This window comes from Pterocles gutturalis, unplaced genomic scaffold, assembly GCF_000699245.1.
Source record: "Pterocles gutturalis isolate BGI_N339 unplaced genomic scaffold, ASM69924v1 scaffold14774, whole genome shotgun sequence".
Lineage (NCBI taxonomy): Eukaryota > Metazoa > Chordata > Aves > Pterocliformes > Pteroclidae > Pterocles > Pterocles gutturalis.
Genome location: NW_010135965.1, coordinates 1 through 9786, shown reverse-complemented (window position 1 = coordinate 9786; position 9786 = coordinate 1). Strand labels below are relative to the sequence as shown.

The 9786-nt window shown below is 39.1% G+C and overlaps 1 protein-coding gene across 1 annotated transcript; it reads left to right on the top strand.

The window, feature by feature from the left end:
* Positions 1–2199: 2199 nt before the first annotated feature.
* COLEC11 (collectin sub-family member 11) lies at positions 2200–5771 on the top strand. The gene is made up of 4 exons (XM_010082125.1): positions 2200–2267; positions 3675–3728; positions 5078–5173; positions 5348–5771. The coding sequence occupies exons 1-4, from the start codon at positions 2201–2203 to the stop codon at positions 5737–5739; spliced, it is 609 nt and encodes a 202-aa protein (XP_010080427.1). The 5' UTR covers position 2200; the 3' UTR covers positions 5740–5771.
* Positions 5772–9786: the final 4015 nt, after the last annotated feature.

The following is a 9786-nucleotide window of genomic DNA, read 5'->3' as shown; positions in this document are numbered from 1 at the left end:
GACAGGATGAGGGGTAATGGATTTAAATCGGAAGACGGCAGATTTAGGTTAGATGTTTGAAAGAAATTTTTCACTGTGAGGGTGGTGAGACACTGGAACAGGTTGCCCAGAGAAGCTGTGGATGCCCCATCCCTGGAGGTGTTCAAGGCCAGGCTGGATGAGGCTTTGAGCAACCTGGGCTAGTGGAGGGTGTCCCTGCCCATGGCAGGGGGTTGGAACTTGATGATCTCTAAGGTCCTTTCCAGCCTTAACTGTTCTATGATTCTATGAAAAATGAATCACTGTTTCCTAAAGCAGTCTGAATCTAGGGTTTCTGTAGGATGGGAGCCTCAGAAGGCACTTAGCTTCTCTGCCCTGCATTCCCTCCATACCTACTTTCCATTAATAATGTGTGGTACAGTAGGAAAACTATCTCACATGGCATAGCTGTACAGCTGTGCTGCCTCCAGACCATGTTTCTCCTTGAAATCATGATACAAAGAGGCCTAAATCTGATGGCAGAGCATTGATTTCCTCAGGTGTTGCACCCAGGAAAGAGTATCACCAATGTACACTGCAATGCAGTGTTATTTCCTCAGGCCATAGGAGCTGCAGCATCAGGCACACTCTGCCACATTCACTACATAGTGAGTGTAACAAAATGCCAGGTCTCATTTCATAGGTCTCAGAAAATCTACCTATAACAAATCAGGGAATCCTCTCTAAACCAATGCCAGAACCAATGTGTCATTTATAAATAATAATCTCTATGAAGAGCTAATTGCAGTTGAGACAAGCTTAAACTACGTAGAGTTTATTGATTAGAAATGGTCTGGTTTAAGCCAAAAACCTTCTAGTCATGTGTTAGCCAGCTGTACTTACTGTATTAAGTGACTAGATCTTATTAATTTTTGTCAGCTGCTGGTCCCCTAAACTTGTACATGAGCATTGTAGATAGATATGGGGTTGAATAAGGCTTTGCTAAGTTCTCTCAGATTCACACCATTAAGATAATTATTTTTCATCATGTTTGAGAAATGCCATCCAGAAAAGCTGTGTGACGTAACAGGCATGTTTCATCTGTTTTGATGTTTGAGCTCTGGAGGAGCTCAGGTCAATGACATAAATATTTGGACTGTGGCACATTTTTTGTTAGTAACAGTGCTTCAGCTTGGTTTGTGAAGACAGTGATGGCAAAGAAACTGCCTATTCCAGTGCAAATTCTGTTTCCCCTGAAGCCACTCTAATATTCCCTTTGCATCACACGGGAAAGTACAGCTAGTAGAAAAGAGGTCAGTCAGACAAAGTAAGTGAATCAAGCTGCCTTACATTAGATTTCTGGGTATGCCTCATGGGCAGACACAGATAGGTGACATTGGCTGGTTCATGCAGATTTGTTGACAATTTCAGTTGACCTTAAGAGGTGGATAGTTGTCTTTTATTTGTAAAAGCACAGCTGGGGAAAATAATTTTTTAGCATCTCCTTTGCTACAATTGCACTTTTAAGCATTCTGTAGAACTACAATGAAGAAAGTTGACTATCTCGCAGTCAAAACCAGGACAAACTTTAAAATTAGTAACATTCAACATTGCTGACTCGAGTCAGACTTTGTATGAACATGGGAATGTGTCTGTATATACGTATATGTGTCTATGCAAGATTTCCATGAATTTTCATTTTTCATTGATATAATCTTCAAATGCAAGAGCAAAGAATGAGGATGTGACTGCTTCCATAGTGTTAATGTTGTGTCAATAAGCCATTAAGCCCAAATTCAGCCCTCAGTTACAGTGGAGCTACAGTATTAAGTGAATCTGTCAGTTGTACTTGGATCCTTTAGGTCTTCTCAACTCCATGGTGGTTTTAATCCACTGATCCAAGTTTGAATGGAATTCAGCCTCATTTTCGACATAATTCTGACATGATCATCTGAAAAGATTGCAAAAGCTTTTCCAGTGGCTCTCAGCCAAGATCTGTTTTCATTTACATCTACATGTCATGTTAATGCCAACTGCTTTGCAAAGATTAAATCACTGTCTAGGTTGTTAGGTGTAAGTTCTTCACCAGGAGTGAGCTGGACCTCTGGATTTCAATGCATATTAAGGATATAGTGTGGTTTTGCTCCTTGTAAAGACTGATATTGCAAACATGGTGGAATCTGAATGAATCAGACTAGATTACTACCTTGTGTCTTTTGTCTTTCTGTTATGTATAGGAGAAATGGGGGACAAGGGACAGAAAGGCATCATGGGACGGCATGGGAAAATTGGTCCTATTGGTTCAAAAGGTATGCTTGGTTCAATTGCTTCTCCATTTGTGTTTCAGAAGAAAAAAAGAGAAATGTTTAGTGGCTTAAAAAAAGTCTGAGGAAATTTTAGTGGCTTGAAAAACGGTTAACAAGTTTCAGAGTTTACTGTTAAGGGAGTTTCTCATGCTGTAGTCAGCTAAGTGACTGAGCTCTCTCAGACAGTTGCTTTTTGTTCTGACAGCAGTATGTTAGCCTTAAAGCAGTGTCATGGTTTGGCCCAGGTTCCAGCATTAAACACCGTAACAATCACTTATAACAATCACCTGCAACCCCCTCCCAGGGATGGAGGGAGAGAATTAGAAGGGTAAAGAGAAAAGAGACTCATGGGCTGAGATAAGAACAATTAAATAAGTAAACTACAGTAAAACTGCAAATAATTATGAAATTAATAATAATAATATACAAATATACAAGTGAGTGATATATAGTGCAACTACTCACCACCCAATGACCAAGGCTCAGCCCATTCCCAGCTGATGATCCCAGAGCAGAGAGAGTCTCAAAACCACAATCCCAGAATGGACATAAGAGCCCAAGTCTCTGAGAGAGAGAGAGAGAGAGCTGACTGAGAGAGCAAGAGCGTACCTCCAGATAGATCCTCATCTGTATGCTGGGCATGACGTGCGTGATGTGGAATACACCATTGGTCAATTTGGGTCTCAGTCCTAAACCTAAGGTTGAATCGTAGACTAGTAATTGGGGCTGTGCTCCCTCCCTGCTTCTCCTGCACCTGCAGACACTGGCACAGCAGAGAAGCTGAACAGTCCTTGACTGTCCTGGCAGCAACTGTAAACATCAGTATGTTATAAGCCTTCTTCTCAGCACAAATCCAAAACATAGCTTCACACTAGCAACTATGAAGAAAGTTAACTCTGTCCCAGCTGAAACCAGGACAAGCAGGCTGAGAATCCTGGTTTAAGGCTAAATAAAGAATATTGTACACCATCACAGAAGTGTGGACAGTTAAGAGAAGCAGATGGGAAGGTACACTGTATTTTGGCAGATTTTTAAGAGGCAGAAGACTTAAATTCTAGACTTACCTACCCCACAGGCTTCCTATGTGACTTCAGTTAAGTCATTTGAACCAATGTTTGCTTAAGCGTCTAGGCTCCATCATAGCATATCCAACCTTTTTCCCTCTACAGCATCTGATCTTTTTGGTTCTATGAAGTTAACGAATGTCAAAAATTGGTTATTGATACATATTCTTTGTGTTGAAGTTTTGTAACTTTGTCTGGCATTTGTTGTAGAATGACTAGGACAGAAAAATCTTTATTTACTTCTACTTTCCACATTTGAATGTTACTAGAGAAAAAATAAACAAGTGTTAAATGAACTGTTGACCAAAAAGCTGACATAAATTTATAATCTTGTTAATGTTTTTAGGTGAAAAAGGAGATAATGGTGACATAGGACCACCAGGTCCTAATGGTGACCCAGGTAATCCATGACACTCCTTGTGCATGTGAAGGATTTTACAAGATGCATGCATCATCACCAAAAATGCATGTCTGTTTGCATACTGGGGAAAATAATGAAAAATCAAATATTTGTATAGGGACTGTAATATTTCACTGTAATATTTTCCAATTACTTAAAGTTATTGAAGCTGCCATAGTTGCTGGACTTGTAGTGTGTTTGTTGAAACAATGTCTCAGAGCTGCTCAGAGGTTTGATCCCTCCAGGACACTAGTGGGAACTGAAGTGAAACTGTCCGTATCATTCATCACCATGCATATCTCTGCATATCCCTCTCTGTCTCCCAGCCAACACAAAGGAGCAGGTTGGAAGCTCCTACCCCTCTATGGATTATCGTAATAGGAGCAGGAGATTACCAGGAATACAGATCTTCCAGAGACAAAGGTGAAAGCCTGTCACAAGAAGTGTAAGCCTTATAAAAGTGGCAGATTCAGGTTTTGCCCAATTCGTGCCTTCCTGGCAGGGTGTGTTAAAGGTGTACCAATTAATTTTCTCATGAGAACATAATTTGTCACTCTAATTCTTGAGCCAGATTACCAAATACCTTGTCATCTATCACAGTTTTGCACTTTAAGTACCCTGCGCTTAGACTGACTTAGACACCTAAGCTGAGTAATTGGGTAGTCAAATAGAAATTTGAATAATTGCACACAGAACTGGAAACTGTAATTGATCCTCATTTTGATATTTGAGCTCATAGATGTAACAATTATCCTTTTAGTATTCTCATTCAGATTATCTTTGCCAAACCAATATCAATTTGGGTTAATAGATGGTTTTCTATTGTCTTATTTTATTGGAAGAGGTACAGTAGATTCTGTACTTTCAAAAGTACAGAACTACATTTTGCAGGTAATTATGTGCATTACATGGTTGGAACATTAGCCTTTTGGATGTGCTGTGTTATGTTCCTCCTGAGGAACAGGCGAACAATGTGCTGTGCAGATGTTTGCTGTGGAAAAAGTGCTCTTTGGAGAAGACTGAAGAGAATAATTATACTCAAAATGGGAAATTTTGACAAATGTTTTTAGTTGCAAAAAATAAATCAGTATTTTTTTTCCATGAAATATCTGTATTTAGGTTAGCACTAATTGTGCAGGGCTGAAGCTTCATGGGAAGTGAACTGAGCTGTTCTGGATAGACCCAGACATCCACGATGGTGCAGGATGGTGAAGGCTATAGGCTTCTCACTGTTATTTGTGAGACAGCCCTCTCCAGGGCTGCTAAGCTGGGCCTTTTCATAAAATTGTTGTGATAATTGTTGAAATTAGGTAGCTTTTTGATTTTGGTGTATCTGTATCATTTCACAGGCATCCCCTGTGAGTGCAGCCAGCTAAGGAAGGCTATTGGTGAGATGGATATCCAAGTGGCCCAGCTGACAACAAGATTAAAATTCATAAAAAATGGTAGGTTAATTTTGTATAAATATTTTCCTTTCTCATTGCCTCATGTTACTGGTGGAATTGCTCATGGAGAGCGTCACCATCCCGCATTTGATTTGTGAAGCTATTTTGGGGTGTACAGTAAGTTGGTTTATAGAAATGCGAGTGCTCACTTTTCAGCACTGCCCTCCCCCGCAGCTGTTGCTGGTGTGCGCGAGACAGATAATAAGATATATCTGCTGGTGAAGGAAGAGAAAAGATACAAGGAAGCCCAGCTCTACTGCCACGGAAGAGGAGGGACGCTGAGCATGCCCAAAGATGAGACTGCCAACAATTTGATCGCCTCGTACATCAACCAAGCCGGGCTCACCAGAGTTTTCATTGGGATTAACGACCTAGAGAAAGAGGGAAATTTTGTCTATTCTGACCGGTCACCCATGCAGACCTTCAACAAATGGCGCAGTGGGGAGCCCAACAATGCTTATGACGAGGAGGACTGTGTGGAGATGGTGGCGTCTGGAGGGTGGAATGATGTTGCGTGTCATATTACCATGTATTTTGTGTGTGAATTTGACAAAGAAAATGTCTAAGCTTGTCTGCTCTTTATTTTAAGAAAAGGTTTGAAGCCGATTGTACAAGTTACCCCATGTTTTTAGAGTACAAGTGATATTTTGCAAGTATGTGGCATTGGTGTTGTACAGCTGTAAATACAATTTAGGTATTTCAAATATCAGTATTTACCCTTCAGAAGGGAAGAGCAATGATAAGACGTAGCTTGTTTTTTCTGTAGGAAAATATATATATTTAGACAAAAATGAGGTTTGGGGCTAAATTCTGCCCTCACAACAGTTAATAAGTGCAATTGCATGACTGTAAGGGAAGGCAGAATTTGGCCTCTAGTTGTTAGAATGATTATTTCAGAAGAAGTACATTCCTGATATTCTTTTATGTTAGCAAAATTTGTAGTTAAAAATGTTAATTGCTTGTAGCAATACAGGGATATTTCTAGCAACAAGGCAAATATTTTGTATACTCCAGTTAATAAGTACAAATATTGCTGTAAGTTTTTTTGATGTGGCAGTGTTAAAACTTCTTTTTGAAAAATAGCCAAAGCAAACCAACAAATCTGGAGTCCTACCAGTCTTGTAATGTTTCTTTATTAAATTCTTCACAAATGTATGACAAGGAGGCACTTAAGTAAACTGAGTTTTAGTGCTGAGGGAGGACAAAGATCTTGTAATTTAGTATTGAAAGAGGAATCCTGGCCAGATGGGTGTTTTGGAGTTGGCTAAAGGTAAAAGTAAGATTTTGGTTTTCTGCGTTCTTTAGTTAGAGAATGATTCGGTGCATGAACTATTTCAGGCACCAAATAATTTCTTAAAGTAAATGCATTTGTATGACGTGATCTTGGTGCATCTTGTTACAAAATAAACAAAATATCAGCCCTCCACAAGTTAAGGCAGAGTTCGTAAACAGACGATGAATCTCATAAAAATGGTTTAGATAGTACCTTTTGGCGGCAGGAAACAGCTTACATGTTTACTCAGATTGTAAGGGTGACCCCCTAAAAAGCAGCAAAAGTTTCCAAAATTTTCCTTATTATGTATATAGCAGTAATAAGTAATTTTGCACAAATAATTTATGTACCCAATTTACAGTTGCATGTGATGGAAAATGTGATGTATATTTTAAAAAAAAACAGCAACATAATTTCACTAAGGAAATGATAAATTACTTTGGATCTAACTAGGAGCCAGTTACATGACACCTTATCTTACTGTTAGGTATAGAAAGATGACTGCAAAATCTCTGACTGTGTTATGTCAGGAATACCTTGCACAGTGTTTTAAGATTTTTCTTAAGAGGAAGTGATCTTTTATATAACATAGTAATCAAAATACATATCTGATCATTATGGGAGATTGGTCTACAGGATATCCACTGTGGATGTGGCATGTGCTCCTAGATCCTACAGCATGGCAAGACCAATTCATATCAACTCTACAGTGCCATGGTATATAAACAATCAATGACCAATCAGTTCTATTTATATCCACAGAATCTGACAATATTTGATGCAACTCTCTTGTTATATACCTAAGAAAACAAACCATTTTGCTTGCTATATTTACTCTGTGAATTTGAATCAATTATATATATATGTTTGCTATTCATTTTGAAGATCAGTAGCAAATTCCTACAGTATTTGAATATCAACCCAGCTCCAGAACAATCACTCTAAGAAATGAATGGTCCTTTGATTGCTTTTATTTCTTTCTAATAAAGGTAGGTACGATTCCTATATGTCAGACTTTCCTCGAGCTGTGTACTGAATTTTTTAAAGAATGTGAATATGGTTCTACACTAATATTCAAAGACTCTTTACAGAATTTGCAGGGAGCTAACAATTCCAGTGGAGCAATTTGCTTGTTTAGAATAGCGCCTTTTGAATATCTTGATTGTTTCCTGCCTGCTATAGAAATCCTCAGGAAACATTTAAATCTCCAACATACTTTTGTTGTATCATTGTAGCTATATTAAAACAGCCCAAACCTGAGTTACAGATATCTGGAGGTCCCTCATTATGTATGTGCTGAAGTAGCTAACTCTTTATTTTTCACACGGGTTTTGAAAGTCTCTGTTGCAATGTTCGATTTCCTCAGAAACATGAAAAGAAGCCTTTTGAGGAGGTGGGAAGCTTTTTCAGATGCCAAATGCTCCTATTTTAGCTGGAAGTCATACCATGTTTATAAAGATTGCCTTGATATGTAGAGCTTTTAAGCAGTCTCAATCGCTATTAAAATTTAAGACGAAAAATAAAGGCAATGGAGAAAACATTTAATTCCCTCCGTTTTCATGTCCTTCAGGATGTATTTTTCATCTCTTGGTATACAAGATAGAAAGGAAATTGGTTTTATTTTCTGAGTCCTGTATGTTGGCTGCAGCAGTCCTTATTTCACCATTTGGGCAAGGGGAACAAGGCTAGTTTATAAGGTCTCTAGCTGTCCTGCAAGGAGCAAAGACTGCATATCTGATATTTACCCCTGTGAGGAACTGGACAAGACATGGTGGAGGGATTGGCAAGGAATGAGCCCCTCATAATTTCTTTCACCCTCCAGCTGCTCACCCCCATAGGCAGACCCTTGCTGGAGGCAGAAATCAATGTTACATGTAGAGCTCAGCCTGCACCGAGCTTGCTGACGTGCATGGTAAGATTTCCATTACTCTCAGTGGAATTTGGAGCTACTGTTTTAGGAAAAAAAACAAGTGATAAGTTAGTTTTATTTGGGGTATTTTCCATGTGCGTTTAAACCTGCATTATAACATCATTACTCATTTTGTCTGGCTCTATGGAAGCCTTTGGAACATGCCTGTCTAGCAAGCACGCACTGAGGTTTCCCAGACTGTGTTTTTATGCTTTAGTTTTGATGGATAATTTTTCCTCATAAATATTTCCCCATAGCCCTTATTTATTTTATTCTTAATTGAGGGGCATGTTGGTGCATTTTAAGAAAGCAACAATAACAGTGTTTTTCTTTTTTTATAGTCACCCATTCATGCTCTTGAATGACCTCTTCACATAGAATGCATATTTCACTCAGCTGTATTCCACACCTTTAGATGCTAAGGCTGTGTTGCTGTATTACTGATGTCAGGGCCAGATGTGCATCCCCCTTCTAGGAGATGACTTGGCAAAGGTAAAGCATTTAGCTGGCTGTGTCCAAGGGGAGCTCCTTTGCCAGTGAGAACCCTGCGTCGCTGTGGACTTCCCAGGAGATCACTGGATGATGTCTGACCCTGATCGCCACCCGGATTTGCTACTCTACATCCTGGCTCCTTGGTGGAAGGTGCCTGCCTTGTTATCCTGCTCGGCTCCTGGTTCACCCTCGCTTGTGGACCCAGCTGTTCCTGGCTGTGCCCTGACAGCTGACATGATTATTCCTGGAAATACGGTTTTGTGACAGGTTGCAGTTTAGGAGCAGAATTTGTCCCTGCCTGTGAGTTTTAAACTATCTCAAGCCACAAAACAGAACTGTGAAAATTTATACATGGGATATAAAGCATCCTTGAGTGCTTCATTTTTCATAAGCTCAGGAAATGCCAGTTCAAATATGCATTATAAAATAGCAGCTGGTTGTACTTTTTTGTTGTGTTTTTTGATGAAAAGTGAAATAAGATTAAATTAAAACATTTTTTTATTGTAAAATATGATGAAGGTTCAGAAGAGACGAAGTTTTGAAGCAGACATTTTTCAAGATGTTTCCTTTTGGAATTTTTCAGAATTTCACTTCTGAGCTCTAAAGCTTCTTTTTGACCTATACAGGGATTTGATTTTTATATTGTTGTTATTTTGGGGTTTTTTTTGTTGCATTTTTTATTTTATATTGTTGTGTATTTTACACCATCTCAGTAACAGCATTCAGTATAATGCTTCAAATATTTTACTTTATGTCTTTATTTCCAATTGGAAGAAGTTATCTATTTGAGAGTTCACTTATTTACCATACTGAAAGAGTTTGTCGCTTGAATTGGTTTCTCTTTCTGGGACTTTGTGATGGGTTTGCCCTTGGCTGGGGGCCAACTCACACACATCTGCTCACCCAATCGCCCCCACACCCAAGGATAGGGGAGAGAAT

Bases quoted from the DNA above. Each gene is read 5' to 3' on its own strand.
- COLEC11 (XM_010082125.1), top strand. From the start codon at position 2,201: ATGGGGGACAAGGGACAGAAAGGCATCATGGGACGGCATGGGAAAATT. The intron at 2,268-3,674 runs GTATGCTTGGTT...TAATGTTTTTAG, and splicing joins TGGTCCTATTGGTTCAAAAG to GTGAAAAAGGAGATAATGGT. The intron at 5,174-5,347 runs GTAGGTTAATTT...CCTCCCCCGCAG, and splicing joins ATTAAAATTCATAAAAAATG to CTGTTGCTGGTGTGCGCGAG.